We start from the raw sequence: 20,547 nt of genomic DNA, 5'->3' as shown, positions 1-20,547 counted from the left end.
ATTCAAAGTTTTAAAGAAACTTATAACGAGATTTATAGTGAAATTGTTACTTTCGTCTTGTTAGTGCATATTGGGAAACTTTACGAGCATCAATTTTCCAAATATTGAATATTGTGCAAAATTTTAATAAACAAACTAAAGTTTTAAAATTGCCTATCGGTTGAAAACTATTTCGTAGACTTTTTAATAACTGGCATAAAATTAAATTATATTATCGTACGTTACAAAAGTAGTTCGAGCCTGTTACCAAAGCCAGGCAAACTTTAATAAGCCATCGTCATAATCAAAAGGAAATGATCAGGCGCTCGCGTGCCCTAATGAATTAGCTTTGCGAGGTCCGCAATAGTAGGTAATTAACTATGTACACGGTATACCTGAATCTATCGATATTAAAAACACTGTTTTACCATTAACGAGCTTATTGCAAAGCTTACGGTATGACCCAGGTCAGTTAAAAGCGTACGATTTTAAGCAGAGAGTGATTTTCCTAACATATTGGTACCGAATAAGCTTAGTAATGCTAAAACACACACCTATGTCACTGTGCTTTCATATACTTAGGTGTAATAGCGTACCTACATTCTTTAATTCGCCTTATTTGTATTGACGAAAAGAAATAGTGTAAATGTCCTTCGTCAAAGTTCAAGGTCAAATTCCCTTCATCACTTTTAGCAGACACAAAGAATTGGTGTCTCATGTATATTATTAGCAATGGATAGTAGATATAGGTCTACCAGAATCTGATGGCATATTTACTAAGGCATATTTATATTTAAGAAATAAAAGATTTTCATGTGGCAACTTATTTGACAACTATCAAATTGTTTGTCAAATTATTTGTCTTTTTTGCAGTTGATGAATAATTTTTAGGATTTTGTCTAAAAAATCTTCGAAAATGTCGAAAAAGCCGCTGCGATCACAAGAGGTCTTGTTTATAATGTCTATAGAAAAACATTCGATGAAGAAGGGTCAAACACATCACAATTTTCAATTTTGAAGATTTTATTGGTAAATTGGACTTACCCGTTTTGATACTTTAAATTACAAAATATTATATGTAGGTAACTATAATATTGTTTGTTGATTAGAATTTAATTTTATGAAAACTTATTACAGGAGTTTCCAATACGGCTATTCGTCAAGTCCAAGCTGTCCAAGTCAATTTTATAATGTGTGTATCTGTTAATACTTACGAAAATAAACATAGTTTTATTTTATTTTTATTTTATTTTATAAAAAAATTATAAGCAGTTTTGATCTACATTATCATTATATCGATATTTTCACATGGCATACTGGTAATGAATATACAAATATAGGTATGTGTAAAATATAATAATATGTATTACCTGTATAAAAGTAATATGTATAATTGTATATTATACATGTAAGTATGTACCTACATAATATTAAGTGGATATCTCATTATTAAGAACAGTATTGTCCACTTATGTAATGTGACTAATTATATTGAGATCAAAATAAAAAATAAGCAGTATCAAGATCGTTCAGTCCATTTTCCCCAGGGTTGCACACTCTAAATTTTGATTTCCCTAATTGCCATCAGATTCTGGTTTACCTATACAAGATAGCAGTTGATTAGTGTTGTATGATATGCAAATAAGTTCAAATTGTAAACAACGCGGTCCAAATTCGTGAATAATATATTTCTGGTGTTAAGAGCACTCACATGAAGTGTTTTGTTACGAATAAATACTCATCATACGTAATATATGTAAAGCTGATACTTTGCCAGCCTATCAGGTAAATACCTATACGTCTTTTTGGAACGGCTTAATGTAGTTCCCGAAAACCGATAATAGCAAATGTGGATGGATACGTGTACTCATATAATGATATAGGAATACCTACGTATTTTATATGTTTGGTAATATCAAAGTGCTTTATCACCTCAGATATAAACTATATCATAAATAATGAAATATATAACGTAGCATTGCAGGTTATGAATGTTTTAAATGTAAAGCTTCAATGCAGTATTGTTTATCACAATTTTACGTAATAGCTAGAGGACATGCTAAGGTATTATAAGAAATTAGGCCTACATTATTCCTTCATGTTTGGCTGACAAAAGAAAATCCCTAGAAGGATATAATAAGTTAATAACAAAAAAATGTATTTTAATTATTACATGGAGGCTGGGTACTCATTAAATAAATACACCGTTGTTAAAACAATGTAATGAATACCTACTACGCCAGAGCTGAGTGTCGTATTTCTTTTTAAAGGTATATACGTAGTATAATAAAAAGCCGCTTAATTCTAATTGATGATGTCCCAAAACAACTTAATTGCAGGGTAACATCAATCGCACATGACACATACTGGTATATGTAGGTAATTTAAATAAAACAAAATATCCTAAACCAGTTCTCATATTTTTTGAATAAAATTTTTAAGTTATAAATCTCATATGTAAACGTCCATATTCTGATAAGGAAACATAATAGACTTAATTATTTTCGTGTAATATTGATGTTCCTTATGCCTTGCCTATGATTCCGATACGGAAATAAGGCGTCAGTGTTTTGTTAATAAGATTCAATTTATGTAAATGATATACATTTAGGCAATCGAATTAAATACATTAAAGGAATTTAGAAACTAAACGCGTAGCGAAACTCGATTAATTGCAAGGGGTTAAGCTTTTCAAAGCTTGGACTTAGCGTTACTAGCCTGAAGTATTGAAACGGTTTTCAGTTTATCGCCTACCGCTGTCGGGATAGGATGTTCCCGTAAAACGCTATTTTCGTCTCATTCTCGAAAAGTTCGTTCTTAAGTCACGTGATTGTGGCCGGTATTTAAATTAGTTTTTTTTACATTATTAACGGTGAAACATTTGCACGTTTTATCTATGTATAATTATTATTACCAGTTTTTTTTTATTTGAGTTAATGTGAGTGTATTATAATTAATCAAAGGTCAGGTACGTTAAGTGGATATACTTAATATTATTTTGTAATTTAATGGAAAACTTTCTCTCGTAAACGTTTTATTTGAATTTGCTATTTTGTGTAGCACTAATTTACGAAGTTTTCTACATTGTCCGGTTTTCTTTCTTACATAATTTGACGCCATTGCAGGCTACGTTATCCTTAAAAAATGCTTTTAAATTATATTGTAATTTTCTAAATTACTGATACATCAGAAAGATAAGGTTAAATGGGGATAACGTAACCTACTTTTGGTAATCAGAAAAAGTTTATGGTAAAAGCCTGCAGAAATTCCTTATTCAAAGTAGGTCAGTTACATTTACAGTGTATATTGGTCATGTTTCTCTTGAACGTGATATTACATAATAAAGATTGTTTAGTTTACATTTGTTTTAATAAAGTTCGTTTATTAAGTACGTCCTAAAGTTATATATTATTTGTTGATAAATAAAATGTTCTTTATTTATTTATTTATTTTTAAATACACCCACCAATCTGTGTAATTTTGTTCTATCTTTTCATATTTTAAAGTTGCCTTTTATGTATAGCTTTAAAATAACGATTTAAATTTTCAGAGACTATTAATTATAAATATGGAACCCCAAAATCTTCGGTGAAAAATGGTTAAATTTATTTTAATGCTGGATCAAGTCTTTTGACACGATGTGTAAAGGAGTGAAGAATGTTAGTTGGGAGACAGAGACTTTGATGGGCGGTGCTCCTCCTCCGTCGAAATGGGAAAGATATTTTCCTAAAGCTGCCCTCTCTCATGTCGGATTGTTTGTCGCCCTCATGCTGTATACGGCCGGTGGTGGACTGGTACGTAAAAAATAGATAGATTAATACATAGTCCGATAGCCAATGTAATGATAATTTGTTCTAACAAATAATATTTAAAAGGTCAGAAAGATTGTAAAGTAGTAGCTGTAGTAATACAATATTATACGTTAAACTTGGAAGAAGCATGAGGTTTACCCAACTATGTGTGAATTAAGGCTTAACGAATAGTAATGAGTAAGGTACATAATTTCGACTAAAACTTATAAAAAACCCGTCTTCTGAGAATGTGTAATTTCACAAAGGTTTGATGAAATCCATCATTATTATAATATCCATTGTTATTCGAGTTTTGGACAGGAATATTATTATTTCAAAGAAGGAATAGTAATAACATAACTGTGGTAATAACTATTATTATTCTTCTGAATTGTTACTTTACTAAAAGTTACTTCTGTAACTACTGACTAAATGTCAACGTAAAGAGATTTTTTGACTCAGATGTGCGATTTTATATGTCGGTTTATGTATTGGTCCGGGAGCCAGAAGCAGATTTTATGACCAAGTTCCTCTCAAGCGGTAATTAGTAAAATGCATCAAAGTATAGTATTATGAAGCCTCGTGAACGTCAGCTGGAGCTCGGTTGGGGGGGTGAGCGGTTGTAGCCTCCCACGCACGTAAGAAAAAAAAGTATATTCATTCATTTCCTCTCAGCTAAAAATTTGTCAAATTGTAGCTAACCCAATATCTCAACGAAAAATAATAATCAGCTGGTTACAGCATGGTGTATTATACGTCAGCTGGTGTCTCGAATATAATGAGACATTAACAAAATCATCGAGGTACGTGGAATTCCATCAACATAAGTCCCTGTAAAAGATAAGTAATAACTTTATTAATTATATATTAACTATTATTTTTTTAATAATTATAGTTAACTAATGTTTTTAGTGGGTTATTTCATATTTGTTACACTTTTAGGTAATTATGTGAATTTGATGATATGATAGTTATTTTTAAATGCAGTTTATAATATTTGTAAAAACATGTTTACCGATGTGGCTGAATGTACGTAGTGCCCCGATCATGCGCACAACTAACCACCTCCAAGTACCTTATTACTGTCTATATTATGCTAGCGTGTGTTGCTTGAATTTTTAAAAATAACGATAATAATTAAAGATACGTCATTTCATCTCAGATGAAAATTTGTGAGCTGATTGTTAATATACTGATGCGATAAATAAAAAAAATCAGCTAGCAATAATTCGAGGAAAACCTAGTCAGTTGATGCATATAAATTGGCAATAGATGCTTCTGTCTAACTCCTATGTAATAACTTTCAAAGTATCAGCTGACGGTTTTTCCACCAAGATACAGCCAGCTGACCTATATATATATCCACAGTTACATATAAGCTATCATCAGGTAAATTTTTGTTTGAGAGGAAATCACGGAAAATAATTTTATTTTTTTCATGTTCGAGACACCAGCTGACGCATAATACACCATGTTGTAACCAGCTGATTATTTTTTTTCGTTGAGATATTGGGTTAGCTACAATTTGACAAATTTTTAGCTGAGAGGAAATGAATGAATGTATTTTTTTTTCCTACGTGCGTAGGAGGCTACAACCGCTCATCCCCCCAACCGAGCGCCAGCTGACGTTCACGAGGCTTTATAATACTATACTCTGATGCGTCTGACGAATTATCTCTTGAGAGGAAATAATTAACCAAATTTGCACCTGGCTCCCTAACCAATAATTTCAAGTTTAAATATTATATTTATAGCAGTGATGTTATCATAAATTTCTGATACTTCCTTTTCCCATAATGTATGTTACGTGTAGTTGGGTGATTATTTGTGTTAGCTAATTAGAACAAAACATAATGATGTCAGAACATGCATAGCGTCATTGTCTTCTAAAACTATTGACGTGTTGCCAAAAAATATAGAAGAAATTCAATAAATAAATTTTGTATTATTTTATCTTGTTGACCTCAACTTAAAAAATAACATTCTATTTTATTCAATTATTTAATTGTGTACATAACACAGCATTACATCGTGACTTACAAGTCAAAACGCACTTCAACACCATAGCCTACTAGTAAACCTTATTTCGTTAAAAGTGCTTGCTTAAACTAAAATCAGAACTCTTTAAGTAAATGAAAAATAGTACTAAAGTGAAAAATGAATATTTTAAAAGTCAGCAAACTCTTCTTCATATAAACAAACAGGACTCTCCTTTATTTTTTCATCTTCATAAGTTTCAAAGTAGGAAGTGTCACCGGGTGATCGTATTTTGGGAACAAATGGAGCCTGAATTCGACTATTGAGGAGACCATCCCAATCTATTTGTCGAAACCATTTATGATTTTTAAAGTCAAGGGCACCATCTTTTAAATTTCCGTAACGCTTCGTTATATCTACTTGCAAAATATGTGCGAGCAAATCTCGAAGTTCAGGGGTAAAATGGCTAGGACATCGATATTTTCCTGCTACGATTTTTTCATAAATTCTCATCGGATCGGATGCATAGAATGGTGGGTAGCCAGCGTTCATTTCAAATATTAATATGCCAAGTGACCACCAATCTACAGACATACCGTACCCTTTACTCAAAATGACTTCAGGTGCGAGATATTCGGGAGTTCCACACAATGTCCATGTTCTGCCGCGGACAAGTTTACAAAAGCCAAAGTCTGTGATTTTTATGTAACCAGTTCGTTCTATGAGTATATTTTCTGGTTTTAAGTCACGGTACACTAACTCACACGTATGTAAATATTCCAACGCTAAAACTACCTGGGCTCCATAAAATTTTGCAGTGCTCTCATCAAACTTTCCTAATTTCCTCAAATGCGTAAACATTTCGCCTCCTGCCACAAATGGAAGGACATAGTATAAATATACGTTGTCTTTAAAGAAATATTTCATATAGACCACAAAAGGGAAGTTCAGTCCACAAAGTATTTTCTTTTCATAGTAGCTATGTTCAATCTGCTTCATTTTTACAATTTTTTCTTTTTCCATCATTTTTATAGCATAGTATCTTCCTGTTTTTGTGTATTTAGAGAGATAAACAACTCCAAACGCTCCTGTACCTAAAACTTTAATTTTTTCGAAATCACCTAAGCTTGCATTACATTCCAATTTTTCGTTCCATGCTTCGATAAAATTGTGTTGCAATTTTTTGAGATATTGTTTGTACTGCTCTTGCTTAGATTGCGAGTATCCTTCAGGATGTGGCGAATAAATATGTCTTTTGGCATCTTCTGCCATAGCATCGATATCTCTTTTCGACAACAGTTTGAAAAATTATTCATAGGCTATTAAGATGAAAATAAGTAATTTTTTATATGGGGTTCTATTTCACGTCACATTGAAATTTCATACTAACCAATACCATAGATGCTTGTTTTATTCGAGGCAAAACTATTTTTTTTTTGCTAAAATAAAAATGTTATCGCAAATATTATCTAATCTATATTTCAATATTTTTAAATAATTATTTATAAAAACTTCTGTAAAAGTCTAATTTGAGTTTAAAGGATTAAGATTTATTTTCCCGGTGTTGAAGTTAAATTTATATAAATTCTAAAATTTACAATGGTAATTTGAAAATTATGATACTCTGTAGTACTTAGCAGTTTCCGATGAATGCCAAAGATGTGCCAAAGTCGTGATAGGATATATTATGACAAAATGATTTTTATACAATTATATTTTGGAGGTGATTTTATCATTTGATATATGAATTATGTAAAATATATACAGCCGTATAATAAAGAGTATGTATGCACATGATCGTAATGCTCCTACCGCTGGATACACTGATCAAAACCATAAAGATCACTTACGATACTTAGATATGCTGAAAGATGAATTCAAAAAGAGATATGAAGATCCACCCAATGCTGATAAAACACTAGACGACTTTGATAATATTAAAGCAATTGGAAGTGGTGCTTATGGAGAAGTATTTTTAGTAAGAGACAAAGGAACATTTACTTATCACGCTATGAAAGTTGTCGAGAAAAGAGTTGTAGTTGAAAGGAGGCACGTAAAACATTTAATATTGGAGAAAAAAATACTAGAAAGTGTGCATTTTGCAAATGTTATATCATTGGACGTTGCTTTTAAAGATAATTTATATTTATATTTCATATTACCTTATATTGCTGGAGGTGAACTTTTTACATATATTCAGAAATATGGGGGATTTTCGGAGCCATTATCAAAATTTTACGCTAGTCAAGTAACATTGGCCCTAGAATATATGCATCACTGTGGTATTGTTCATCGAGATATCAAACCGGAAAATATTTTAGTAGACACCAATGGATACATTAAGTTATGCGACTACGGATTTTGTAAAGTACTGAAGAAGAAAACGTGGACTTTATGTGGAACACCTGAGTATTTAGCGCCAGAAGTGATACTCTCAAAAGGATATTCATTTGGAGTGGATTGGTGGGCACTTGGTGTTTTAATTTTTGAAATGGGATCCGGCCATCCACCTTTTTTCGCATCAGAACCAAGCAAGTTGTACGAAAGAATATTAGAAGGGCAATATAAATGTCCAGATTCGCTACCGCCCGATTGTAAAAGTTTGGTTAAAGGGTTATTGCAAGTAGATCCGACGAAACGGCTAGGATCATTGAAAAACGGAGTATTTGACATAAAGAGTCATAATTGGTTCTTTGATATTTGCTGGCAATCAATACTCCACCAAAGATTACCCGCGCCATTTGTTCCAATATGTCCATCTCCAGGCGATACAAGTAATTTTCCTGAAATGGAACAACAGAAATTAAAAAAATCATCTAAATGTTTATATGAAAAAGAATTCGAAGATTTTTAATGAAAATCGTCAAAAAATTATCTAGAAATATAAGGACATTATGCGATATATTCACTGACTACTGAGACACATAGGGCGTATTCAGAAAGAAAGCTTGAAACTTATAAGCGCTTATCGGCGCTTGTCAATGCTCAAACCAGCTTGTCAAAACCAGCATTGACAAGCTTGTCAAAACCAGCATTGACAAGCACCGATAAGCGCTTATAAGTTTCAAGCTTTCTTTCTGAATACACCCATAAGTGAGACTGCATGAAATTTGAAACAACATGAGTATAATAATGATATTTTATAAAGAGTAGTCTCCACAGAATCGAGATATACTATGATTTGTTCTTTATTGCTTATGTCTATTCATGACATAATATCAATGTCATGATCATTACAGTGTGTGACATTTTCTTGAATTTGACCAAATATTATTACTTATGTATGTTGTGGAAATACATAATTCTTTACAACACTTAATTTACCTAATAATGTTGGAATATGACTTTTTCTAAGCAGGAAATTAAACCGTATACTTATGAGTTACAACTGAACCATAAGCGCTATTTGGACGTACTAAAGCAAGATTTTTTAGAACATTTTGCTAATCCTGTGAAGCGTGAGAAGTCCGCTGAGGATTATGATCTCATGGCAACTTTAGGAACAGGCGCATTTGGAACCGTTTTTCTAGTTCGAGATAAAATTTCACTCGAATATCTTGCCATGAAAGCATTGGAGAAGGTTCAAGTTATAAAAAAGAAGAATGTGAAGCAACTTTTGCTTGAAAAGAAAATTTTAGAAAGTGTCACTTTTCCATTTGTTCTTAATTTAGAATTTTGTTGCAAAGATAATTTTTATATATTCCTTATCACGCCTTTTGAACCTGGAGGAGAATTATTTTCTCTATTAAAAAGATTAGGAAATCTTTCAGAGCCTTTATCACAATTCTATGCTGCGCAAATGGTTCTTGCACTTGAATATTTACATCATTGTAGTGTTGTACATAGAGATCTTAAGCCAGAAAATATATTTCTTTCCGAATCTGGATACATTAAACTGGGTGACTTTGGTTTTTGTAAAATCATACGCAATAGAACATGGACAATATGTGGAACACCTGAATATATAGCACCGGAAATTATTTTATCAAAGGGCTATACATTTTCTGTGGATTGGTGGTCATTTGGTATTCTTGTATTTGAAATGATCGCTGGATACCCTCCATTTTACAGTTCAGACACGATGAAACTCTATGAAAAAATATTGGCTGGTTCTTTCAAAACCCCTAATTGCATGACGCCAGCTTGTAAATCATTGGTAAAGAATCTTTTAGAAGTGGATCCCATAAAACGTTTCGGATCTTTGAAAGCAGGTGTCTTTGACATAAAGAAACACATATGGTTCGAAGATATCGATTGGCATTCAATTCTACACCAAAGAACGTATCCACCATACAAACCAGTAATAAAGAATATTGGTGATACGAGTAATTTTTACGGCACTGATAACGCAAAGTTAAAAAAGTCTCCAGAGTGCCTTTTTGAAAAAGAGTTTGAACATTTCTAGGCTGTAATTGTACATATTATGTTTTATTATACAATCATATACTATAATTGTAATATTTTTTGTAAATAAAGCGATTTGAGATGATTACGGTTGACTTATTTTAAGATTAACGTGAAACAATTATTTTTTTTTGTTTTTATGAGATGCAGGATTTATTGATTTGTTTTTTTCTTCATTATTTATGTATTTTCATTGTTCATGTGTAGTGAATATTAAATAAAAGTTGTGTTTCTTAAATATAGGTATTTAGAGCATTAGAGTATCCAGCAGAAATGGCAAAACAGGAATATGTTCGAGACCGCTTACTCACTGAACGCTGGAATTTAATACGAGTGGTATCGGATTTCAATTTTAATGGCACTGAAGTTGTGAGCATGGAGAAACTGCTGAGCGCTCAACTATCCATTTACGAAAAAGTAAGTCAATTGACATGATGAAATATTTCTTTATGTTAAGCCAAAAGTATAAAATATATTTTCTTTAATTGAAATGTCTTTTTTTATTATATATTATGCCGAAGAGTTATGACAACAATGTGATTCTTTTAAATGATTTAAAAAAATACCTATTTGAGGTTATAGTGAATATATATTTTAATAGGTTTTAGAGGAAGCATCTGGTAGTGGATTGGCTTTAGAAATAGAAAGAAATTTTCCACCTTTAGAAGAGAAATGGAGTATATTACAAGCAGTTTTCTTTTCTTCCACTGTGCTCACTACAATAGGTGTGTAAAAACATGTAAGCATTCAATAAGTTTGTTTAAATTTTGTTTTTCTTTTTACTGTGGTTTAATAACTGTGCTAATAATATATTATATTCCATGTGTGTATTTTTAAATATTTTTTAGGATATGGAAACATAGTGCCTGAAACTTTTTGGGGACGGTTATTTTGTATAATATACGCACTTGTTGGGATACCGTTGACGCTCACAGTGATTGCTGATTTGGGAAGAGTGTTTGCAACATTTGTGTCCGTGATAGCTAAACATTTACCGGAGATGCCAAGTAAGTTTCACTACAAGGTGATTTATTTTGGCTATTAATATCAAATTGCTCATAAATCTCTCATCAAAGGCTTAAAAGAACTTATTTAAGCGTATCTTCATGAAGTTTGTTTTGTTATCTTTAGAATGGTGTAACCGGGTATCAGAAGCAAATCCAGCTGGACAACGCTCACTGTACGCGTTTTGGGCTGTCGGATTTTTATTCGTATATCTATCAGCTGGTGCTGGTTTATTTAAAATGTGGGAAGACGATTGGACTTTTTATGATGGATTTTACTTTTGTTTCATTACTATGACGACTATTGGATTCGGCGATCTTGTGCCAAGTAAGCATAAAAATTCCGATATTGTGGTTTTGCTTTATTTACGTCACCATTGCGGATTATGTACGATGCAGATGCAACTTTTCTCATTGTTTTTCCTACTTTCAGAGAGACCGAAGTATATGCTGCTATGTACGTTGTATATCCTAATCGGTTTGGCGCTCACGTCTACTATTATTGAGCTAGTTCGTAGACAATACGCTCGTTCTTGGCAACAATTGCGAGCGCTGTCAGGTCCACTGGCAGACACATTAAGGAGGCTCGGCGACGCCGGCAGAGGAGTCGACGTGTCTGCGCTCCACGACCTTCGGAAGGTTTTAACTATCGTGAGTACCCATTAACCAAGTATTTTAATTGTGTTTTGTACAAATTTACTGCTGGCTTAAAACTGTCTTGGAAATTAAAGCGTCCGATTTAAATTGTAGTTTTGTGGCTTATATTAATTTGGATAATTTATTTATTAATTAAAAATAAACAAGTAGGTAGTTAATATTGTAAAAAAATAAATTGTAAAAAAAGAAGCGGATCCTATCATCGCTTGAAATTAAAATGATCAATGTAACGACAACTCATGTGTAATTCATAACAAATCAAAATGATATCGATGGACATCAAGTTCAAAGAACCGTTCAATTTCGAGCTTCGCAAAGTCGACAGACGTCCGTCTTTATAAACAAGATTTTCGAGTAACGGACAGATCGCGATTGATCTTTTATAAGCAATAAATTACATAAAGATAAACTTCTTTGAACATGTATATTTGAAGCGTACTTTGGCTATTAGATGAAAACTTGATGGCAATCTTATCTTAATTTTATATAAGAGTTTTTATGAGCCGAAACTTGTAATAGTGCCTTAATTGAAAATGCTTGATACTACTATTAAGTACATTCAAACCAGGTCGATGAATGTTTCAATGGCGCAATAGCCACCCTTTTAGTTTTAGTATCCCATAAAATTCTTCGAATAACACTATTATGTTCGTAATTGACGCGATGGTATTTTTATGTCAAGCTTTTTTTGGCTTTTAATGCTTTGATTATTATTAAACACAAATAGTGAATTTCCTGAATGTATGTCCAACATATACAAACATTATTGGATAATTTTATATGTTTCCGATCCCGCGGTTGTAAAACATCGTGTTGTTATAAAAGTGCGTCAGCGGTCCGACAGACCGTCGACCTTCACAGAGATCCGACCATTACGTGTCAATGTTGTATGGATATTGCTGCAACCTATCGTTGCTGCGGATTTAAAGATAGTCATAAAATATATAAATATCGATGGATAAACCACATCGTTCCAAGTTTCAAATGTACCGCACTTTATTTGTGAAATTATGAGCCACAACATAAAAATTTCAAAAGAATCGACCGCGTACCGCCGCCTTTGCTTATTCTCGGGATCATACCAAAATTATTAAGGTTGGGCGAACATTATCATGTTCGATATTACTTGGATCCAGTAATCTCTGTTATTTACTCGACTCAGATTTAATAAGCTATTTTTCTGGTCGTCCATGTTATGTAAGTACTACCGAAAATACGGTATGCTCTTAGGTATAATATTAGTACAAGCTCAACGTTATTCTATGTTATATTACCTACATCCAAATATATAATGTGTGTATAATTTGATTGTAACTAAGCAATAGTTGCCAGGTAGCCCATTTAAAAGTAGGGACTAATCGAGATTGTGGTTCTGTTGTACAATATATTGTTAATTTTGTAAGTATTAATTGCAAAAAAATTATAAATAAGTGAAGTGTACGAAAACTTGTTCATGAAATATTGTTTTGCTTGATTTCGTCCAATTATTATTTTGATGGTAGATTGCATTCTACGTAAATTGTAAATTTATGATCGGAGTTAATTATTCAAAACGTTGAATATTAAATTTAACGGTAGGATTAGGGTCTCATATTTCGCAAACATGTTCAACGTTAGGACATAATCATAAAACAAAACATGTCCCACGTGACACATTCAGTTTTGCGTGATGAAATTATTGATACCGTCGTATTCGAATATTTACGTGACTCCGTCCATTCTGACACCAAGATTACGAGCATATAGACAAGTCCCTTGGTGGTCCCTTTGATATATTTGATTAGTTTCCATAATTGTAGATACAATGTGATAGATTTGGAAGTTAGATAGGGCCTTTTCAAAACGTAAGCATATATAATTTATTCCGATTTTAGAGTAGTATTATAAAAGTGTCGTGATATTAGGTAAGCTAAAGGGTCGGAAGTATAAAAATTCAAATTCGACGTTTTCATAAAACCAATAGTATTACAAAAAACAGAAAATGGAAAGTTTCATGGAGTTTTTTCTTACTTGTAAAGTTGAAATTTATTAAAAACCATTTAATATTTAAGCCTCCAAATTACTAAACAGGTTTAAACATAAAAAATAAAATACTAGTGGTTAACCGTTACATGTTCTCATAAATATTATAAATTATGTTAATTTATTAATTAATTTATCCGCAGGTAACAATGCCACGAATGAGCGGTGGTCGCGAAGCCCTAGCTGAGAAGCGCCAGCTCGAATGGGAAGCAGCTTTGGAGGCCGTCATAAGAAATATAAATTCTCCGTCACCTACTCAACAAAAACCACCAATAGTTCAAATTGTTATTTATGAATCATCCGTTTAAATGAATAGAATATCAATAAAATATCATTGATATTTTTCCGCTGAGCCGCAGATAAGCTTATTTTTGGAACGATTCATCTAGTCTCTTCTAGTCTTTTTTTAAAATCTAGTCACTATTTCAATCAAGCAGTTATTAAGCTCTCAATGTTGATCGCGTAAAGGCTTATGCTTTAAAGACCAAAGAGTTTGCAAACTATTTTAAGATTACAATGAGTCTAATTGTTACAATGTTCCATTTTCTAAACTGCCCTTCGATATACTTAATTATTATTAAAATTGTACATAATATCATAGCAATTTTATAATTAAGTAAATGATGTGGATATTTTTTGCATATTGATTACCTACTATTCAATATTAATTTATGGTAATTGCTGTAAATAAACCTCGATTAAAATTTAATTACGAACGGACGTTGTAATATAAATATAAACTTTGTTTTGTTCCCTTCCGCAATAAATAAGTTCTTGGACTTGAGCAGTTATTTTACTTCGCTATGTTATTGTATAACTCTGTGAATGTTCGGCCGGTTTTCATAAGGAGGAAGTAAGTACACTGCGGATTGCTACATTATAAAACTTATGAACGTTTTGCGTGACATTCTGATATTTTGTGAATCGGAAAAATGTTGCGACAAATTACTTTCAGCTACGTTAAATATTCGATGAATGTAATTAAATAAAGTAGCATAGATATTGTTTTCCCTTAGATGAATTACTTTTTATTTAAGACTGTCCTGTGTTAAAATAAAATAACATAGGCAATTGTTTTTGTATTCTGTTAAATAATTGAGGATAATTCTTGGTAACGTTTTTGAATGATTATAACACCATGAATGGGATTTTCTTTGTAAGCGTAAATAACGTAATTGCTCTAGACAAATAAAATGACGGATAGCGGCTTATTTTAATATTCTAGTCACAGATTCGGTCAAATAGACTGGGTAGCCGTAGTGTAAAGAAATTGGATCGATAGTAGCACCTTCGTCAGATATCACAAGGAGCACATTTGCTTATTATTACATATCCTCTGTCGAAATACTTTTCCAATACGTAAATGCTGACGTGTGTAAATAAATGTATGCATGATAAACGATTTCTATGTGGTTAATACTTCGTGCTAAGGCTAACCGCAAAACCGCAAACTATGCGTTTGTTTTAATAGATATTAGCTAAACAAAATTAAATTGTCTGCTTTAAAAATACTGTCTTCCATGTAATTAACGCACCAGTTAAACAGTGGTATTTTTTGTATAAAGGAATGTTTAACTAATTGTTTTGAAAATTTGGAATTCAATTTGTTGTTAAAATTTGACGCATGATGGCCATTGCTATGAAATTGGTTTTTGTTATTCACGCTGATACACGAATCTAATACAGTATACACAGTAAATCACATAAAGTGTTTCTATTTTATACTAAGTACCCGACATTAGAGCTTTTTACTACGTTTCTATACAATGACCGCATTATTGTGTATTACTGGGAACGTAAACACATTTCCTGAAATTGCGATTATAAAAGTACGCAAGGTACCTAATAAAATTGTGTAACAACATTCGCAACAATGTCTAATTAAAACTATTTGTATTACTGACTGGTTTTAATCCTCATTGTTAATACTCTCATACCTTTATAACGTTATCGTTAATTTATTAAGAAATTATAGATAACATTACATATTATATACATTATACAATGTATGGAGATTACAGCTACAAATTCTGTATATGAAAAAATGAATGGCTTTTGTGAAATATTATAGATTTTTTAAAAATATTGAGCATACGGCTCTAGGTACGTGATAGCTTTATCCATCTTAATGTCACAATGTTTGTCCTCAATGGACTCCTAAACCACTTAACCGATTATATAATAAAATTCGCACACCATATGCAGTTCGATCCAACTTGAGAGATAGGATATTTTAAATCTCAAATCGTTTTAGAGAAAGCGGGCGAAGCCGCGGGCGGCAAGCTAGTACTTTTATATTATTAACCACTCAAGTGCGGGAGCCATTTTGCAAAAATCGGGAAATGTGCGGAACCGGCTCCCGGTGCCGCCGCAAATGGGGTTTTTGGCGGTCCAATATTTTTATAAAGTCGATTAACTCAGATTCCTATAACGTAACCTGGTTTCAATTTTTCAGCCCGTATTAATAGTACGTAGTGTGTGTCTTTTAAAATTTACATTGATTAATTTATTTGTGGGAAGGAATTTATTTATGTTCAGGTATATTCTTTTAATCTATTTCAAATAGCCAAATATCAAACACATCACGAAAAGCTAAAACTTTTAATGAACGTGTATAAAAATTCCTTAACGTTTGCGGGACGATCTTCCATTTAGATACCTACTTGGTCTTAAATTTTATAGCGCAATAAAATATATCCCAATGTTTGTGTAATATCGGTAATTTATAATGCAAACATTGCCACGTTCTGTTGAATGCGTTTAAGTGGTGGGAATAGGTATTGTACTGAAATAAATTGTGTTTATAATAACTCATTTCTTGTTAATAAGCGCATCGCACTAGAATTCGAGGAAGAGATAGTAGTGGTATTTGGGATATGTAGAATTTGAATACTAAGTTTAATTTCAGTGTGTCTTTCTGTCAATTGGAAACAAAATAGTATCTATGACATGGGTAACTACCACTGTTTATTGAATCTTTGCTGTTGTGAATAATGTCAGCACGATTTTTTCTGAAACGTAGGTATTTTGCCATCGTTTTAAATTTATTTTGTAACTAGCTGCGCTTCGCGGTTTCACCCGCATGACTCAGTTCCTGTTGGTCTTAGCGTAATGACATACAGCCTATATATAGCCTTCCTCGATAAATGGGCTATCTAAAACCGAAAGAATTTTTCAAATCGGGCCAGTAGTTCCTGATATTAGCGCGTTCAAACAAACAAACAAACTCTTCAGCTTTATAATATTAGTATAGATAATATCAGACACGACATATAAGGGATAATAAAAAATACAGTACCAAAAAGCTTGTAAACCTGTGTTATGATTATGCTGTGAATTTGTCTGATTTATGAGTTACAATGTTATGACACACTTGTAATTTATTAAAGCGTGTTGTTAATCCGGTGATGTTCTAAAACTTCTTGTTTTTATCTTTAATGAATCATAGAGAAACTATTGAAGTTAAAAGTTGATTAATTATTTTCAACAAAAAACAAAAGACTAGATGCGGAAGGAACTAGCTTTCAAATAATAAGAGAATAATCAGAATCGATTCACCCAGTAATTGACAGTTCTGAACTAAGGAAACCAAAAAGTAAATATACAGTCGAATTGAAAACCACCATTTTTGAAGTCGGAATAAACGGAGTTAGTTGTTGAACATTTGTGTAGTCGATATATTTCCGCACACTGTTTATAGGTAACTAGCTAACTGCCCGCGGCTTCGCCCGCTTTGTCTAATAAATTAGGTATATGGTAAAACCTTCCTCTTGAATCACTCTATCTATTAAAAAAAACCGCATCAAAATACGTTGCGTAGTTTTAAAGATTTAAGCATACAAAGGGACATAGGGACAGAGAAAGCGACTTTGTTTATGGTACATTGGTGAAATTAAGATATAAATAATAGTTGATTTGATTTTAAATGTTATATCCCGTATCCCTTTACGGGTCATGGGATCTTAGCTTGGGATAAATGAATGACGAGAGTTTTATTGATCGATTTTCAAAGTTAGAAATAGTGTTCGACGAGGTCCTAAAAATGTTCGTTGTTTTCCTCATTTTACTTTTTGTTTAGTAAGAATGACTGAATGAAGTGTCTTTAAGGAAACTTTCAGACGAAGAATATACGAATATACGTAGATACAATGTACATACCTAACGACACTAAATACTTACTCAAATAACGGGACTTCTTTTTTTAGGAACAATAGATAACTGTATACAGATATAGTTATAACATATCCATGCGAAAGTAACTCTGTCTGTCTGTCTGTTACTCAATCTCGCCTTAACTACTGAACCAATTTGCATGAAATTTGGTATAGAGATATTTTGATACCCGAGAAAGGACATAGGCTACTTTTTACCCCGGGAAATAGGATAGGTTTTATCCCGGAAATCCCACGGGGACAGGAACTATGCGGGTTTTTCTTTGACTGCGCGGGCTGTTGCGGATGGAAAGCTAGTTATTTTATAACAGTGAAAAACATCGGTTATTTACTGCATTGGCAAAACTAAGATACCTACAGATAAAAAAATTGAACAAAACAGATCAGAAAAACATAACGATAAAACAATCGCCAAATCTGTCTGGGCTCCGCAATATATTTTTATCACTTGTTAGCAAAGCCGTATACTAATAATGAACCCCGGTACTTGCTCAATGTAGGACAAGGTTACTTCTTTCTTTTTAGTGGTGAATAAATACATCTTCTATTTATTGATTCTACATAAATTGTTCTATTCTTAGAGAGAGAATTTTGAATATAAAATCCTGGTTTAAGCGCTACTAATAAAATATGTAAAATATAGTTGAGGATTTAATGCTCGAAATTGGGTGATAAAGCCGAATTTATATAGGTCTTTACCAGACTGTTGAACACTGCGACAATCGATCCAGAATTCTGATTGAATAAAGAATACATAAATGTTATTATAAGGCTTTAGGAATTATGGAACTATGTAAGTTACAGAGGCTGTTTCCTTCTTTGACAAACTTTTATGAAACCACCATGGTACAAGGAAATTATGATCCTACTTTGGTAATAAAACTTGTTTGTTTCTCCAATACATTGAAGATGTCTTGACAAATAAAAGCTCAAAGTTAACCTTCGTTTATAAAGTAGGTATCTTTTATTAATGTAGTCAAAAACAAAGAATATAATAAATCATTATATTTCAATAAAAAAACTTTAGGTCCCTATAGTACTAGGAATTAAACGAAAAATCACTTAATGTGAATGACCTACAATCGTCTAAAACTGTCAACAAATTATTATTACATAATCTCTGCTAGGTACTATTTTTTATTATTGATATGCCTTCTAAACTGGATTGGTTTGGAAATTCTTCTCTTTTTTTAAAGAACTTGTACCTGATTTTCAACCGATATCCCATGCATGATAATAATATTACGAGATGATTAATTATTATTAGCCTGTCATCATTTAAATGATGTATTGGTAAGTAATTATGCAAATTTACCTACAGAATATATTGAAGAATTTTTTATCGTGTTGGACGGTATATGTTGGTATAAGTATATTGATAAGTATATGGCACTCTTATTATTATTTTATCTCTTGATCAATTGTTAATATGTTGATAATTAATTCAATGTAGGTATATTATTATACCTACTTAGGTTCCCCACACTCGACATGAAATACAGTACCTAATTTAAAGCATCTATCCTCCTGTTGATATCTTGATAATTTTTTATCACACCAACATTAATATTGTTTATTTTCGGAATTATTTTATATTGTGATTCATGATCACATATTCGCATTGCATGAGTACATACTGTTTTATTTGGTTCGTTTAAAATTTGTAATTTCGGGAATTCCTATATATAGAGACATGTCATGAAAAGTTGAACGTTTGCCCGACTCGAGTTTCCAATTTCAGAGAATACTTACTGAATGCTTCATTTCAGAGATATTTTCTTTGTGTAAAAATAACAAGGAATATGTCACTGAACGCGACAAAAGTTATTTACCTACTGGTAATATCTGTTTACAACGCATCTGCATGATGTTTATAAATATTATTTTGATAAACATAAACACATTTGAACATTAAATACATATTGTATTTATTTGTTAAAATAAAATGATTGAGTTTCTGATGTTAGGTTTATTAATATAATAATAGGCAATAGCAATCGGTAGCAAAAAAGGGACTGTAATTACAAGCTTTTTATATGTAAAACACATTATTATTATTATATATTATTATAACATGAATAATAACTGTGTAAGGAAAGGGAATCATTAAGGGATCATCATAAACTTCAGCAAGTTGTATAATATAATTTACAAGTACATATTCTAATCATGTGCCTGCATTACTCATATTTCAATATTACATTAAACCAGAATAGTACGAGATCCGGCTGCAGGATTAGTGCGTTCATCGGTTTTTTGCTGAAAACCGAATTTTTATGTATATTTATAATTAGGAGAATATATATCGACTAGGTTGCCAGTCAAAATTTGGCCGCAAGCATGTTTAATTAAAATTTTTCTAATCGATTTTTGGGAAAAAAATTCGTTCACTTGTTTTTTGAATAAAATGTAGTCTACATCACGGCAAATGATATAAAGATTCAAAAAAATCACGGTTGCCGCTTTTCACCTGGCCGCAACATCTTGGCAGCCTGGTGCAAACAGGTATGATTTCGATTAATTTTTACGTTCATAACGTAC

General features: G+C 32.0%; 4 protein-coding genes across 4 annotated transcripts in view; 3 read left to right on the top strand and 1 right to left on the bottom strand.

Moving 5' to 3' along the window:
- Positions 1-3,531: 3,531 nt before the first annotated feature.
- On the top strand, positions 3,532-15,733 carry LOC123692023 (TWiK family of potassium channels protein 9). Its single transcript, XM_045636645.1, has 7 exons — positions 3,532-3,773; positions 10,395-10,568; positions 10,753-10,876; positions 11,000-11,158; positions 11,283-11,483; positions 11,589-11,806; positions 13,978-15,733. Exons 1-7 carry the CDS (start codon positions 3,618-3,620, stop codon positions 14,140-14,142), a joined length of 1,197 nt encoding a protein of 398 aa, XP_045492601.1. The 5' UTR covers positions 3,532-3,617; the 3' UTR covers positions 14,143-15,733.
- Positions 5,819-7,074, bottom strand: LOC123692024 (cAMP-dependent protein kinase catalytic subunit alpha-like). Its single transcript, XM_045636646.1, has one exon. The coding sequence runs from the start codon at positions 7,017-7,019 to the stop codon at positions 5,937-5,939; it is 1,083 nt and encodes a 360-aa protein (XP_045492602.1). The 5' UTR covers positions 7,020-7,074; the 3' UTR covers positions 5,819-5,936.
- Positions 7,548-8,648, top strand: LOC123692027 (cAMP-dependent protein kinase catalytic subunit 1-like). Its single transcript, XM_045636650.1, has one exon. It carries the CDS (start codon positions 7,609-7,611, stop codon positions 8,599-8,601), a length of 993 nt encoding a protein of 330 aa, XP_045492606.1. The 5' UTR covers positions 7,548-7,608; the 3' UTR covers positions 8,602-8,648.
- LOC123691897 overlaps positions 14,601-20,547 on the top strand; it is a 33,677-nt gene continuing 27,730 nt past the window's right edge. The window contains exon 1 of the mRNA XM_045636483.1: positions 14,601-14,687. The gene's annotated coding sequence lies outside the window, so the exon portion shown is untranslated. The remainder of the gene's footprint in view (positions 14,688-20,547) is intronic.

This window comes from Colias croceus, chromosome 5 (assembly GCF_905220415.1).
Source record: "Colias croceus chromosome 5, ilColCroc2.1".
Taxonomy (NCBI): Eukaryota; Metazoa; Arthropoda; class Insecta; order Lepidoptera; family Pieridae; genus Colias; species Colias croceus.
This window is presented reverse-complemented; position numbering and strand designations above follow the sequence as displayed.